General features: G+C 38.6%; 1 protein-coding gene across 2 annotated transcripts; it reads left to right on the forward strand.

Moving 5' to 3' along the window:
• Positions 1–243: 243 nt before the first annotated feature.
• LOC139578969 (butyrophilin subfamily 1 member A1-like) lies at positions 244–12288 on the forward strand. 2 transcript variants are annotated; one of them, XM_071407130.1, is made up of 12 exons: positions 244–575; positions 1732–1794; positions 1933–2274; positions 2501–2665; positions 2741–2875; positions 4575–4670; positions 6540–6566; positions 6673–6693; positions 6952–6984; positions 11162–11218; positions 11428–11454; positions 11572–12288. In XM_071407130.1, the coding sequence occupies exons 1-12, from the start codon at positions 530–532 to the stop codon at positions 12132–12134; spliced, it is 1575 nt and encodes a 524-aa protein (XP_071263231.1). In that variant the 5' UTR covers positions 244–529; the 3' UTR covers positions 12135–12288. The 2 variants fall into 2 exon arrangements, with proteins under 2 accessions (XP_071263231.1, XP_071263233.1); XM_071407132.1 differs by lacking the exon at positions 244–575 and adding an exon at positions 801–1142.
• The last annotated feature ends 3748 nt before the right edge of the window (positions 12289–16036 follow it).

The raw sequence follows: 16036 nt of genomic DNA on the forward strand, positions 1-16036 counted from the left end.
AGGAAAGGTAATGAGTGAGGTAATGGAGTCCAGGTGTGCCTAATGATGAATTTGTAAATTAAAGAGGAATTTAATAGCACAAATAAAAAGGAGTTTCCCATCTCCCCATTAAGAGTATTTCTGGTGCAGCACAGAAATGCCCTTATCCAGATGGTGTGACAAAGGCATTTCCTAACAGACCTGCTAACATTCTTTGTTGTTACTTTTAAGGTTAGAACCAACTTGCAGTATCTACAGCAGGCAGAGACGTGAGAAACCTTTTGTCGGCCAGCTCAGGGACAAGCTACACTATTCGCATCCCTCATTAATAATCAAACTGCTGAAAGACAGGTGTTGGGTGTAGTTTTATAGTGCACCACGGAGAATGTGAAAGGTAAGTCCACAACCTTAAAGGCAGGGTGTGGACAGACAGGAGAGGGAGAACTGAGTATTTTCTTTTCTATTATAATTTTGGGCTCCAAAGGAGAACTTTAATACATCGTGGTCATACGTTTTGCCATAGCATGCCAATTACCTACAGAAGGTTTTGATGTCACGACAGCTGGAAAAGCGAAGGAGAGGGACCATGCACTCAGGTACAAATAAACTTCACTCTATGATTAACAACTCTGCCCTCTTTAAAGAATGGGATTCTCACTTTTTCCTTTTTTCTCTCCTCTCCTTGTCTATCTTTTTTTACAAATGCGTATTTTTCTGGATTGTGTCCTTATTACAGCTGGGGTTTTGATCAAGTCATAGAGCTGGTAATTTGATGTATTATTTATTCACAAAATAAACGTTGTACTGTTTGTTACATACTGTATGGAAGGTATCAAATAAGCATGTTCAGTCAAGGCAATGGGTCTCGACAATTGGTCCCCTTCATGCTTAGTAGAAACTGTAGGCAGCTAACTTGTAAATCAGTTACCCTTGGTGGTGAAAGTGAACGCACAGATAATGTCATACAAGTGGACAGGCTGTAGAGGCAAAACCTACGTCTTATGCTTACTGGTCTATTCTCTCGTTTACGAAGTGGAACTCAAAGTATCATTCAAATACATTGTGATATTCGGATTGCCATGAATCTACCGGATTACCAGAAAATAACAGGCGTTTTGGTTTTGCAATAACAGGAAATCAAGGGAGAGGAACTATGCACTCGGGTACAAATTAATTCCATTACACTGTATGAGTTGCAGCCTTCCTATATAAAATGTATAGTAATATGATGGTTCTCTAGAATTGAGAGTTCACGTATCATAGAAGAATGTTGTCCTACTCCCCTCTTTCCTTGTTTTAATCTTGACATTATGATTTTTGTTGCTTGTTTCCCAGTTTCAGGTTAGTTTCTGATCAAAGATCATGTGCATAGAGATGGTGTTTTAATTAATAGTTTATTAACCAATTTAACAAAATAAGGATTACGTTCGTACAGCGTTTTATGTTTTGTTCAAGACTTTTAGTCCGTTTCAATATCTACTGTGATCAGTGAAAGTCACATGATTGTTGCAACATTGTCTGGTAGTCATTTTATTGCCTTTTATGTGGGTTGAAGTTGGCATGGCAATAAATACATGACACTGTCAGACACACTGTCCCATCATCTGAAATTCCAAAGTGCATAATGTAATGCCCTGTTTTGTAGAGATATTTTTCTAACACACATGAAACTGTGTTCAAATGATCGTTTGATTGATATATACATTTAGCTGGGTAATGTAACAGTGTTGTTGTCCTGTCTCTTCAACACAGGGGTATTTATGAGGGTGCTGATACTGTCAGTTGTCACTGATCCTATCCCAGCTCAAAACTCTGGTAAGAATGTTTACAAAGTATTTTTGAGTAAATAACTACTCTTCCTTGTCCAATGTAACAACACTGAGTGCATAAACAGGGCAAAGTGAATGATAATTCTTCATTGTACATTCTTCTTTCTGTTACCCTTTACCCCAGAGATCTTCACTTTGGTGGTCCCTCATGGTCCAATTTTGACCCGGATGAACTCCATCTCCCTACCTTGTGAACTCTCACCTATCTTCAGTGCAGAGCCGTTGGAGGTGCGTTGGTACCGGCCTGGTAACTTCAACCGACCTGCCTTGTTATACAAGGACCACAGCATCCAGGCATCTGTGGACCCCCGGTACTGGGGCAGGGTGTCTCTAACTGGGGGGCTGGAGAGGGGGAACGTGTCCCTGAGACTAGACAGGGTCACTTTGGAAGACAGGGGCGAGTATGTGTGCCGTGTCAGCAGCGAACAGTGGTATGAAAAGGCCAGTGTGTCCCTCACACTGATTGGTAAGGAGCAGAGGACTATGTTTCTGCAATTAATGAACCTGTAAACAAACATAACACGTGATGTAAACTTATTTATGGAGAGATACTGTACTTTTGGTGGGAATCTAGTTCAGAATCAAACTACTATTGCTCATTTTGTTGAACTTGTGAACAATTCTGGAAAATAGAACAAAACTTATAATAGTCCTATCTATTTTTGGGATTGAACTCCCTATCTTTCCAATAGTATTAGGTGGTATCCCAGTTTTGTCTCTTGCTGAAGCAAGAGGAGGAGGAGGCCAGGTGAACGTTACCTGTTCATCAGTGGGCTGGTCACCACAACCTACACTCACCTGGAAAAACAAAGAAGGCGCAGAGCTCAGAAATGTACAAGAAGTACTCTACACACATGGTAATAACATTACTTGCAATGATAAAATAGAAATTGATGTAAAATGTTCATCTCTCTCTCTCTCTCTCTCATCAGATTCTCAGGGCTTGGTGAGCGTAAGTAGTTGGCTGCTGTATTCTCCCTCAGACTCCGATTGGCTCTCCTGTACAGTCTCTCTGTCTGAGGAGGAGGAGAAGGAGAGTAGAATCCTGCCCAGAGCGCCAATGGACGGTGAGAATCTCAGAAATCTTAATCAGCATCTTATCATTTAATATCTTAGTCAATGTAACACAATAAGTTCATTACACCCACAGAACAATCAACACAAAAACATGTTGTGAAATGGATCTTGGGCTTTTCTACACGGACCCCTACCGGAATAAATTGATTCTTAAAAGATAGAGATCCGGTCTGCACGGACTCAAGGACAACCAGACCCTGTCCAATCCAATCCGAGGGAAGAGGCAAAAAATAAGCATTTAAAAAATCGCTGTTGTTAACTGGACTGTTAAAGCGCGATGGAGAGAGAGAGGGTGTGTGTGTGTGTGTGTGTGTGTGTGTGTGTGAGAGAGTGATGTGGGCTACAGGCAGGGAGAGAGAAACACCAAGCAAGTCGACGCGTGCTAGTTAGACTAACATCTAGCTGCCATAGATCTTGGTCATTGTAGCCGATCCTTCTCATTTACCTTTTAATGCCTTCATTTTAATTCCATCTTCCATTGATTAGATACAGGTGACAAAACTCATCTGAAGGTAACCTGGTTAAACATTTTTAAGGAAGGATGGAAGTAGTTTTGTGGCAATAAAAAAGTGGTTAAGTAAGGGATAAACGCCTCCGTTCTGTACATTACCTTGGAAATAATGGACGACGCAGCGGGACGAGCTGGAGCCAAACGTTATTTTTCCAAGGTAATATAAAGACATTGAATATCACTTTTCTTTGGCAACTACTTATACCACAGTTGCCAAAGAAAACCATATGAAAGCACACATTTAGCGGTATAAATACTTTTTTTCATTTATATTTTTATTTTCCAATTTATACTTTCTCATCTTTTGGTTGCTAGTTCTATAACTTTGTGGTAAATATGGTCTGCATGTGTAGGCACTTATTGTTTCATGATTGCAAGGTGTCCCAATATCTTTTCCAACTGTCCCGTTATCGGATTTTAAATGACCATTCTAGAATGCCCTTCTAGCCAATCAGAAACGAGTATTCAACAATGCTACTTTCTTATATCTCTAGATACATACATATAATAGTGGAACTGATATAGCATATAGTATTCCTTATGATAAAGGATTTTGACTATCTATTTTGCCACTTGTGAATGTGTTATTTAATGCATTTCTATGGAAGCAGGTGGCCTTGCGGTTAAGAGCGTTGAACCAGTAACCGAAAGGTTGCTGGTTCGAATTCCCGAGCACACAAGATGAAACATCTGTCTTAAACATAAACCTAATTGCTCCTGTAAGTCGTTCTAGATAAGAGTGTCTGGTAAATTACTAAAATGCATATGGGCTATAGTAGAAAATGCCAACTATAATGCCAAAAAACTATTATAGTGCTGCTTTGATGACTTGTGATTGGCCGGCAACAACGACAAGCTTCATACACCACTTACGTGAAAAGAAAGAGCAGCAGCATCAATTGTACATTTTCACTCTCTCTCTACGGCACCAGTCGAGTTCGGGTCTGTACGGGTCCTCACGGGCAAATCGGGCAAATACCCGAGATCCATGACAATTAGGTACATCCCGGCTTTTCGGGTACAGGTGGACCGGTGAAGACCTCTAATATGTTGTCTTGAGTTACTGTATCTACCAAAAGACAACATCATAAACGTGGGAAATATGACTCAATTCAGATTTTAAATATAGATATTTTTTGTATGTAAATTTTAAGTGGTTTGATAAATCCTTTGTACAGGACATTGGTGTCTTGGAGCCTTCATCACGACCCTGATTATTTTACTGCTAGTCGTCTTTACTGTCATTGGGCTCTTCATCTGGAACAAAAAAACTGGTATGTCAACAAGCTAACACACATTCATTTAATTGTGAACAGTGTATTGATGGTCTATTAATGGTAGAACGGATCTTAATAGGGTGAGCTAGACTATTCTACTCCACAAACATATATACATACAACACCTACTCATTCAAGGGTTTTTTTATATTTTTTGAATATTGTACATTGTAGAATAATAGTGAAGACATCAAAACTATGAAATAACATATATGGAATCATGTAGTAGCCTAAAAAGTGTTAAACAAATCAAAATATATTTTATATTTAAGATTCTTCAAAGTAGCCACCCTTTGCCTTGATGACAGCTTTGCACACTCTTGGCATTCTCTCAACCAGATTTATGAGGTAGTCACCTGGAATCCATTTCAATTAACAGGTGAGCATTTTTAAAAGTTAATTTGTGGAATTTCTTTCCTAATTAATGCGTTTGAGCCAATCAGTTATGTTGTGACAAGGTAGGGGTCGTATACAGAAGATAGCCCTATTTGGTAAAAGACCAAGTCCATATAATGGCAAGAACAGCTCAAATAAGTCAAGAGAAATGACAGTCCATCATTACTTTAAGACACGAAGGTCAGTCAATCTGGAAAATGTCAAGAACTTTGAAAGTTTCTTCAAGTACAGTTGCAAAAACCATCAAGTGCTATGATGAAACTGGCTCTCATGAGGACCGCCACAGGAAAGGAAGACCCAGAGTTAACTCTGCTGCAGAGGATAAGTTCATTAGAATTACCAGCCTCAGAAATTTCAGCTGAAATAAATGCTTCACAGGGTTCAAGAAAGAGACGCATCCTCAACATCAACTGTTCAGAGGAGACTGACTGAATCAGGCCTTCATGGTCGAATTGCTGCAAAGAAACCACTACTAAAGGACATCAACAATAATAAGAAGAGAATTTCTTGGGACAAATAACACGAGCAATGGACATTAGACCTGTGGAAATCTGTTCTTTGGTCTGATGAGTCCAAATGTGAGATATTTGGTTCCAACCGCATGTCTTTGTGAGACGCAGATGATCTCTGCACGTGTGGTTCCCACCGTGAAGCTTTGCGGAGGAGGTGTGGGGGTGCTTTGCTGGTTACATTGTCTGTGATTTATTTAGAATTAAAGACTCACTTAACCAGCATGTCTACCACAGCATTCTGGAGCAATATGCCATCCCATCTGGTTTGCGCTTAGTGCGACTATCATTTATTTTTCAACAGGACAATGACCCAAAACACGAAGCCGGTTTAGAGAATGCCAAGAGTGTGCAAAGCTGTCATCTTGGCAAAGGGTGGCTACTTTGAAAAATCTAAAATCTTAAATATATTTTGATTTGTTTAACAATTTTTTGGTTACTAGATGATTCCATATGTGTTATTTCATCGTTTTGATGTCTTCACTATTATTCTACAATGTAGAAAATAGTAAAAATAAAGAAAAACCCTTGAATGAATAGGTGTGTCCAAACTTTTGAATTTTTTCAAGTTAGACCGCATTGATTAATCCCTAACATCCATCCATATCATTGACAATATGTTATTTGGTTTTACATTTACAATATCTAATTTTCCTCCTCCTGGAGGGTTTATCAGACCCTCAACATCAAGGGAAAAGGAAAATGCAGATGGTATTAAATGTTGTCTAATAATTTAGTTGCAAATCCTAACTTCCACTTAAATCAAATTATCACCTAGTCATGCACAGATGTCAATGGGAGATTTTGTGAAAATTTTACTTAAGTGAAAGTTAGGATTTGCCCTTTTATAATATTAGGTTTGATGATAACATTGAAAACATCCCTGATATAAAACATTACATTTTAACAAAGTAAGATTGCATGACCTACCTATATTAATATTAGTGTCATTACATTTCAGATAAAACAGAGTCTACGGAGAGGCCAGGTATGACTTCTACAGTATATGTTTTACTATTGTGTGTATATATACACATATTATAACATGATTTTTAACATATTTGTTTTCTTATTTTTTTGTTTTCTTTTAATAGAAGAAACAGCTCTTGTCAGAGGTATATTTTGTTAATTATGTAATTATATTTTTATTTAACATTGCTAAGGTAACTTGACTGAGCATTAATTGTGTTTTGTGGTGAAGATGTTTGTTGATTATTTGATGTACATTAGCAAAAAAATGTGTGTCATTTGATTAGAAATTGACAAAAATAAGTTTAGAATGAAACTCAGTAAGGTGGGGTTCGAATGAAAGATATGTTCTATTTTCAAACACTATTTCTTAGTATGACACTCCGTTTATAATACATCTCCAGGTGAAGGTGATCAAAGTCAAGCGCCAAATGGAGGTACTGTTCTATTATAGAGTCCTTAATTGAAATAATAACAAAGCGGACACCCCACCTCTGTTTTCGTAAAAAGCTGAGGGGTGGGCCTGGAGAAATGTAACCACTCTCAAGTTCATACACAGAGCTATGTACGCAAGGACTGACCATCCATGATATCAACATTTTAGGTTTAACCTTGCCAGGAAACCCAACGTTGAATTGTACTTCAGGCAGAAATGAGCATTTGAATCAGGAAAGTTTCCTCTCATGACCTCTGCATGCCAGAATGTAAAATATAAATATATTTTAATGTACTTTACGTTTGTCCATGCGGTTGGCCCTTTTGGCGGTAGAAATGTGAGACAATATATCCACAGGAACCTTTACTTTCCAGCTGAAATAATATATTTAATACAAATATTATATACAGTTGAAGTTGGAAGATTACATACACTTAGGTTGGAGTCATTAAAACTTGTTTTTCAATCACTCCACAAATTTCTTGTTAACAAACTATAGTTTTGGCAAGTCGGTTAGGACATCTACTTTGTGCATGACACAAGTCATTTTTCCAACAATTGTTGACAGATTATTTCACTTATAATTCACTGTATCACAATTCCAGTCGGTCAGATTACATGCACTAAGATGACTGTGCCTTTAAACAGCTTGGAAAATTCCAGAAAATTATGTCATGGCTTTAAAAGCTTCTGATAGGCTAATTGACATACTTTGAGTCAATTGGAGGTGTACCTGTGGATGCCCTGACCTCATCCTACAGACAATTTGTGGGCAGAACTGAAAAAGCGTGTGCGAGCAAGGAGGCCTATCAACCTGACTCAGTTACACCAGCTCTGTCAGGAGGAATGGGCCAAAATTCACCCAACGGATTGTGGGAAGCTTGTGGAAGGCTACCTGAAACGTTTGACCCAAGTTAAACAATTTAAAGGCTATGCTACCAAATACTAATTGAGTGTATGTAAACTTCTGACCCACTGGGAATGTGATGAAAGATATAAAAGATGAAAATAAATAATTCTCTCTAAGATTATTCTGACATTTCACATTCTTAAAATAAAGTGGTTATCCCCACTGGCCTAAGACAGGGAATTTTTACTAGGAGTAAATGTCAGGAATTGTGAAAAACTGATTTTAAATGTATTTGGCGAAGGTGTATGTAAACTTCCGACATCAACTGTAAATGTCCTAAAGCAAAAACACAGCTGATTTAAACTAATTGCATTTTTAACTGACGACCACGATTAGTTGATTATTGGAGTCAGGTGTGTTAGCTGGGGCTGGGGCAAAAGTGTGACACCAATCAGGCCGCTGAGGACTAGAGTTGCCCAGGCCTGCATTATCTGATGAAATTGCTTTAGAAAAGGGTCACAAGAGAGGAATGTCATCCCCCCCCCCCCCCCCCTCCTGTTTGCACTGGCAATTTAGCCACTTGCAGAAACAATTAGACAGGAGTCAGACCCAAAAATAACAGGTATCAGTATTGGTAAACATGAATATTAACTAAACGTATTTGCAGACCGATATTGAAAACTCAATGCCCCCTTGCTAAAAAAATTCAGAATGCTCTAAAATCTAAAGATATATAATCAATGTGGGAAAAAATGAAATAATTACAAAAGGAAATATAAAAATAACTTTTGATCTACAACAATCATTTAAGTGGACGACAAAAAATATAAAATACTTGCTTAATAAGTGACAACAACAAATATATAAAGATAGCTTTATTCCATTACTCAAAAATATGAAAGCAGATCTAATTAAATGGAACAATCTTCCCATAAATCTTACAGGTAGAATAAACCTCTTCAGAATTCCATGGCTCCTAAGGTTTCTATATTTATTTTCTGTAATATCAATTTTCCCCACTTAAGACATTCTTTAAAAAAAGTATACTCGGTCATAACAGACTTTTATATGGGAAAATTAAGCAAATTGAATAAAAAGGAAAGCTTTACACCTTCCTTAATCTGAGGCATGTTTTTTACAATTCTAGACATGGAATTGTATCCACTTGACACCCAAGGCGTTTACTTGCGACATTACTTGCGACATATAGACACCCCCAATAAAGGAGTGGTTCTGCAGGTGGTGACCACAGACCACTTCTCAGTTCCTATGCTTCCTGGCTGATGTTTTGGTCACTTTTGAATGCTGGCGGTGCTTTCACTCTAGTGGTAGCATGAGACGGAGTCTACAACCCACACAAGTGGCTCAGGTAGTGCAGCTCATCCAGGATGGCACATCAATGCGAGCTGTGGCAAGAAGGTTTGCTGTGTTTGTCAGTGTAGTGTCCAGAGCATGGAGGCGCTACCAGGAGACAGGCCAGTACATTAGGAGACGTGGAGGAGGCCGTAGGAGGGCAACAACCCAGCAGCAGGACCGCTACCTCCGCCTTTGTGCAAGGAGGAGCACTGCCAGAGCCCTGCAAAATGACCTCCAGCAGGCCACAAATGTGCATCAGCCAGGAAGCATAGGAACTGAGAAGTGGTCTGTGGTCACCACCTGCAGAACCACTCCTTTATTGGGGGTGTCTTGCTAATTGCCTATAATTTCCATCTTTTGTCTATTCCATTTGCACAACAGCATGTGAAATTTATTGTCAATCAGTGTTGCTTCCTAAGTGGACAGTTTGATTTCACAGAAGTGTGATTGACTTGGAGTTACATTGTGTTGTTTAAGTGTTCCCTTTATTTTTTTGAGCAGTGTAGTTTAATATACAAGAGACAAAATTCACAAATTCTACACCACAAAGGCAGAGCCATGTAAAACAAACAATGACTCAATACTCCGTGCCTTTTGGGAATGCTTTAAAGTCCAAAAGGTATGGGCGGAGTTAGAAAGTTGGCTCACAGAAATATTTGAAAAGAAGAGGTGAGCCGCACACTCTAGAAGCTCAGATGCAATAATTTTATAACCAACATTTTTGACAGACCAGCTGTCTTTATTAGGGTATAATGACAAACACTGCGGGTCACTAGTTTATATACTTTGAAAGGACACACACAGGTGTCTGCAATCATGCCCGGGCGTGTCCCGATCTCATTGGTTGATTTACAGATATAAATAGAACATATATAAAATCATGAATGGATAACATACGATAATACATACAATTTGGCTACATAGGCCAATAAACATTTACAAAAGCAAAATAATCACAAGAATGGCTTCAGATCAAAGTCGACATTAAATTAAAGATCCAGGTGGCCTCTCGTTTACAATGTAAATGTACTTTTTTTTTCGATCTGTTTGAATATTTCAAGACATGGCATATGAGTGCAGTGAGATACCCGATGGGTTGGACGATACTTTCCTCATCAATTATGTTGAAAAAACGTATAATTAAAAATTGGAAATCAACCAATCCTCCATCATTAACACAATGGAAATGTAAAAAAAGTATTATCTGAATGTTGAAAGTGTGTGGGCGACAGAGAGAAACAAAAGGGTGCAGTTTGAGGCCATGTGGTGGAGAGTGATGCGGCTCTGGAGATGGCAGTTTGAGCAGGTGGATCAGGGCAGGTGTTATGTCATTGATGCACATTGCATCTGCATGTGCAGAACCATGTAAACACTTGCACGAGCTTGGCAAGTATGCGTGCGTCTCGTGCATTTATTTTTTATCTTATGCGCTTGCTTCCGGTGATAAAAATGTAAAGCTCTTCCAGCGCTTTGAAAAGTTGATGTAATTATAGTTCTGTGGACCAACCACATGGACAACCGGTAAAGTACGTTTAATGTACATTCTGGCTTGTAGAGGTCATGAGAGGAAACTTTACTGATTCAAAAACTAATTTCTGCCCTGAAATATAATTCAATGGAATTCAACATTGGGTTTCCAGGGAATTTTTAACCATGTTTTGAGGCTATACATTTTTAACCGTGTTCTGAGGCTATATATTGTTTAAAAACATTGGAGTTAAACAAACTTATATTTTGTGCTCTGATGTGGTAAAACAGTTGACCTAAGCTCATGAGGCATTTACAAGTTATAGTCTTCAAAAAACAATGGGTATAAATCAATACTTTATAAGTAACAAAAATGTATGTAGCAGCTAAGGATTCTATCTTTAACTCAATTAGTCATTTATCATGCATTGAGCATATAGATAGGTCAATATGGTTGATTATATCAATAATAAACTGTCAATAACCATATGTTTTACTCATGCAGAATGTGGTATGCAAACTGCGAAGGAAACTACTACACAGAAGAAATGTGTCCCAAAAGGTACATTTATATTGACATACCTTTTCTTTATTTAATGTTTTTTAATCCGTTTTTTAGATCTTATTCACCCCACAAGCACAGTCATTCAGGGTTAATAACATTTATTGAAGAACACCCATAAGAAGAAAAGGTGGTACAACCCAATATCTATTTTCTGTTGATAAGATTAGCAGCTAAATGTTTCTCTGATTTGATTTGTTCATTTGCAGCATGGGGAGAAGTGAAGAGATTCAAAGGTAGGACACATGAATAAAGAACTAACATAATATCATTACATGGCTGTACCTTCAAGTAACATCCATATCAGCAAACCATGTGAGTGAATGAACCAAATCTTAATCTCTTTTTTTTAGTGGACATCACTCTGGACCCAACATCTGCTCACCCTAACCTAGACGTGTATGCAGGTAGAAAGAAGGTTTATTGTAGGGACTCAAAAGTAACTGATGTTCCCACAGCTCTTCATGTCTTTAGTGAGGACAGATTCAGCTCCAGACAGTCATACTGGGAAGTGAAGGTGAGGGAAGATTCCATTTTTAGCAAAGAGAAAGAGTCATGGTATGTTGGAGTGGCCACAGACACAGCAGTCAACACAACTGTGGTTGTCCCCTTAACCCCTGAGAATGGTTTCTGGGTTTTAACATGTGAAAAAGAGAAAGGTTATTATGTCCATGCTGACCCTCAAATGCCAGTATCTGGAAACGAAAGCCCTTTAATATTTCTAAGCCTATCAGAAACAGGAAAAGCAATTCTTACAACACTTGGAGTTTTCTTTGATTGTGACAAACAGATGCTTTCCTTTTATGATTCTGAATCAAAGGTACATCTTTACAGTTTGTTTAACATTGTGTCGTCTAACACATTCTTAGGTGTATTCAGCCCTGGGTTACGTGGCAGATGTTTAACAGTTCAATGACTCTGGATGACAAATAAATAAAATCCAATTGTAACACTCTGAGACACTAACAGGGAATTCAACTGCATAGAGACATTATACATGAAATGTGAATTTACTACCTGTAGTGAGATCATTGATGTATATCTGTAATAAAAGTTTTGAATACCAACAACACTGTTGATTTCTGTATTGTGTATTGACATAAATTAACCAGATATTGAATTAATGTCATTTGAAAAACTCCTGTGCAACACCTCCTCTCAGTGTTCTATTCAGTGCATTGAACAGACTGAACCAGGATGCCACTAATGAAACAGACTGACATACCCATACAATTGTGCATCAACTGACATAGGAGACTGAAGTCTGCTTTTCAGCAACATTTAGTAAATAAGTAAGCCTTGGGGGTGTGGTTTGATGGAGAGGAGATTGTGAAAGTACAGAGAGTCAGACAAAAAAAGGGAGTTTACGGGAGAGGGAGAACAAAATTATTATTCCCACTCTTCTGTTATTGTTTGTAGAATTCACATGTGATATTTCACATTTAGTAAACAGAGGCGTCATGCCCATAGGGGGCACGTGCTCCCTCAGATTTGTCTTGTAAATAAATCAAATTATACTACTAGCCACCTAGCAGTTTTATTAAGTTGGCTTTAACTAGCCCACAGGTTCCCAATCTCCCAACCGTATAACTAGCTACCAAGAAGCCATTTCAGGCTATTAATCAAGTTAGAGTAGCTATAATGGCCGCAAACAGCCTTGTTTTACTAACAATAATATCTGTGTCAATATCATGAAATTAACTTGCTAACAACCTGTTGTCGTACTTGGGTGGCTGTTGTCATCAACCAGAAACTGGAAACAGGGTATGCTGTCATTTGATTTTCTTAAGTAAAAAATAAAAGACTTACTCAAAATGATGGCGCCGTAGCGTCCATTTTCACTGTGGAAGAGGCTGTATCTATGTTGGTTGGTGATATGGATTCGGACACATCCTTGCACTTTGAAAGTGATGATGTCAAGGTGAATGAAATAAGTAAACAGCAGCTATACAGTGCATTCAGAAAGTATTCAGACCCCTTGAATTTTTCCAAATTTTCTTACGTTACAGAATTGATGAAATATTTTTCTCTCTCATAAATCTACACACAGGTGTACTCCAATCAAGTTGTAGAAACATCTCAAGGATGATCAATGGAAACAGGATGCACCTGAGCTCAATTTCGAGTCTCATAGCAAATGGTCTGAATACTGTACATAAGGTATTTTTTTAATAAATTAGCTAAAATTTCTAAAACCTGTTTTCACTTCATCATTACGGGTATAATGTGTAGAATGAGGGAAAAAAACGATTTAATCCATTTTAGAATAAGGCTGTAACGTAACAAAATGTGGGAAAAGTCAAGGGTCTGAATACTTTCCGAATGCACTGTATGTTTGGTGCTGTTGATGTTTGCTGCTGTGAAACTTGGGGAATGGCTCTCAGATTAGCAAATCCTGTAATGATAATGTGGTTGGCACAGGCGAGCACATCAGCGGTGAAGCAGGAGCTTGAATGATTGCTCTCTGTCTCATGGAAATATTTTAGCTGTACATAGTCATCTAAAAAGTTGCCACATAGTCAGCTAACTAAACTTGTTTCTACCAATGTAATTCATATGGTAATGACCCAAGCTGCTTGCTATAGCTATCTAGCTAGTCTGTCAGGCAAGAAATGTTGTGTGCGCGGTGGTAAATTTGGGCTGCACTTGTGAAGTGTCAACCTCAGCTGTCACTTTCACTAGCTAGATATACAGACACCCAGCTAACAAGCTACCGAAATGGAGATTAGAGTAGTTTGTGTTTAACTGTTGGGCTTAGGTCATGGTTTGTCATGTTTGCTAGGTACAGATATTCATATACTATACAGAAAACAGTGACTCATCACCTGTATTTGGTCTTATATAGCAAAATTTGAAATGTTTTTTTTTTACATTGGTTAAAAGTAGAGTCTCAGAGCTACAAAATTGTACACCACACACTGCATTTTTTGAGGAGCAATGGGAAAGTAATTATGCTTTGAAATTTGATCACCTTGTAAACTTACTGTTGAGAAAAGGGCTTTTGAGAAAAGGGCCTTTGAATGTTTTGGTACCTACTGGAGAGCTCTCCTTTGTCTACACCCATTCAGCATTGTTCACACCCTCTTAAGCCAGCCCCACCCATCTCTTTAAGGATTCACATGTGAGATCATGTGCTAAACAGTGAGTAGTATATAAAAGACTAAAAGTGGTAGTAGCCTACAATAAGAAAAAATTCCAGATAAACAGAAAGTGTCCAAATATTTTATAAATATTAGATGACGCTTACCCAGACACACTTGTCTAAATTGATGGGTCATGTGAAAGAAATGCTATAACCCCCATCCACATCCAGTGGTGGAAAAAGTACTAAATTGTCATAAACTCAGCAAAAAAAGAAGCATCCCTTTTTCAGGACCCTGTCTTTCAAAGATAATTTGTTTTCCTATTATTTGACAGCTTAGCGGTCATGTTAGGGTAGATGCCCGTGCAGTGGAACTCATATGATATATAGTTGCAGTGACATTTGTTAACATAGCCGGCTAATGGTTGTTTATTTGATCCTGTTTCTACCGATGCCATTCTTTGGAAACCGTCCCAGCTTCGTAACTAATCAGCTAACATTGGCAAACCCTGTGGTTAGTCTGTCAGGCAAGAAAACGAGAATACAAGGCAACATTATACTTCGCTCGCGATGCTGTCACTTGATCGTCTCGAAGACAACCAGCTAACTCTGCCCATCGAAATAGATGAATAATTATTCTAAACCTGTTTGGCTACATTTCACAGTGTCGTCGTTGTAATCTTTTACTTTCAACATTCTAAATAAATAAGCAATAGCTGGTGTGTTGAATCTGTAAACTGTTGTGCCACATACTTTGACATCTTACCATCTATGAAAAGTCATCTGACCATGAGTCTTGAACCCTAAATAGCCCTAAGAGATGATTATTAGGAAGATAGTATGTGTATGGTTGAGAAAAAGAGAAAGGAAGAGAGGGACAGTGTGAGAGGGAGAGAGAGAGAATGATGATATTTCTGACCACTATTGTATCCAATTTGTTGCGCAGGTCCTCTCTCCCTCTGTTAGTCCCTACCTCTAGTATAGTGAAAGCGAGGGAAGTGATGTGGAGAGGCAGGGCTCTGATGATCGGAGGGATAGAGATGTTTTGGAGTGAGGTGGGGAGGAATGGCACAAGAGAGGAGAGTGGAGGGAGAGAGAAAGAGGAGAGTGAAGAGGAGGGAAAGGATAATGGAGGGAGATGAACATGGAGAGGAGCAAGTAGAGGGAGAGGTGGGAGCAGAGGGAGAGGAGGAGGAGGAGGGAGAGGAGGAAGCAGCATCTGGAGAGCACACCCGAGAGGAGGGCCTACATTTCGATGGAGTGCACCTGCCCAAAGTCCCACCATTCAACCTTGCACCACACAGCCTGGGCCTAAAGTGACAGTCACAGGGGTTTTGAAGTTGTTTTTATTTCTTTTTTTAGACCAACCTGTCCCCATCACCACATCCAATTCACTGAATTGTTATCAAAGTAGGATATTTAAAAAAAAAAAAATTATTGAGAGGTTATCTACATTTTCAAATTAGTCTGTGAATAGTTGTTTGCATTCATACAGTTGAAGTCAGAAGCTAACATTTTTTACTAGGCAAGTGAGTTAAGAACAAATTCTTATTTTCAAAGAAGGCCTAAGAACAGTGGGTTAACTGCCTTGTTCAGGGATAGAACAACAGATTTTTACCTTGTCAGCTCGGGGATTCGATCCTGCAACCTTCCAACGCTCTAACCACTAGGCTACCTGCCGCCCCTTACACTTAGGTTGGAGTCATTAAAACTCGTTTTTCAACCACTCCACAAAT

Source organism: Salvelinus alpinus, chromosome 6, assembly GCF_045679555.1.
Source record: "Salvelinus alpinus chromosome 6, SLU_Salpinus.1, whole genome shotgun sequence".
NCBI lineage: Eukaryota > Metazoa > Chordata > Actinopteri > Salmoniformes > Salmonidae > Salvelinus > Salvelinus alpinus.

Bases quoted from the DNA above. Each gene is read 5' to 3' on its own strand.
- LOC139578969 (XM_071407130.1), top strand. From the start codon at position 530: ATGTCACGACAGCTGGAAAAGCGAAGGAGAGGGACCATGCACTCAG. The intron at 6,567-6,672 runs GTATGACTTCTA...TTCTTTTAATAG, and splicing joins AGAGTCTACGGAGAGGCCAG to AAGAAACAGCTCTTGTCAGA. The intron at 6,694-6,951 runs GTATATTTTGTT...ATACATCTCCAG, and splicing joins AGAAACAGCTCTTGTCAGAG to GTGAAGGTGATCAAAGTCAA.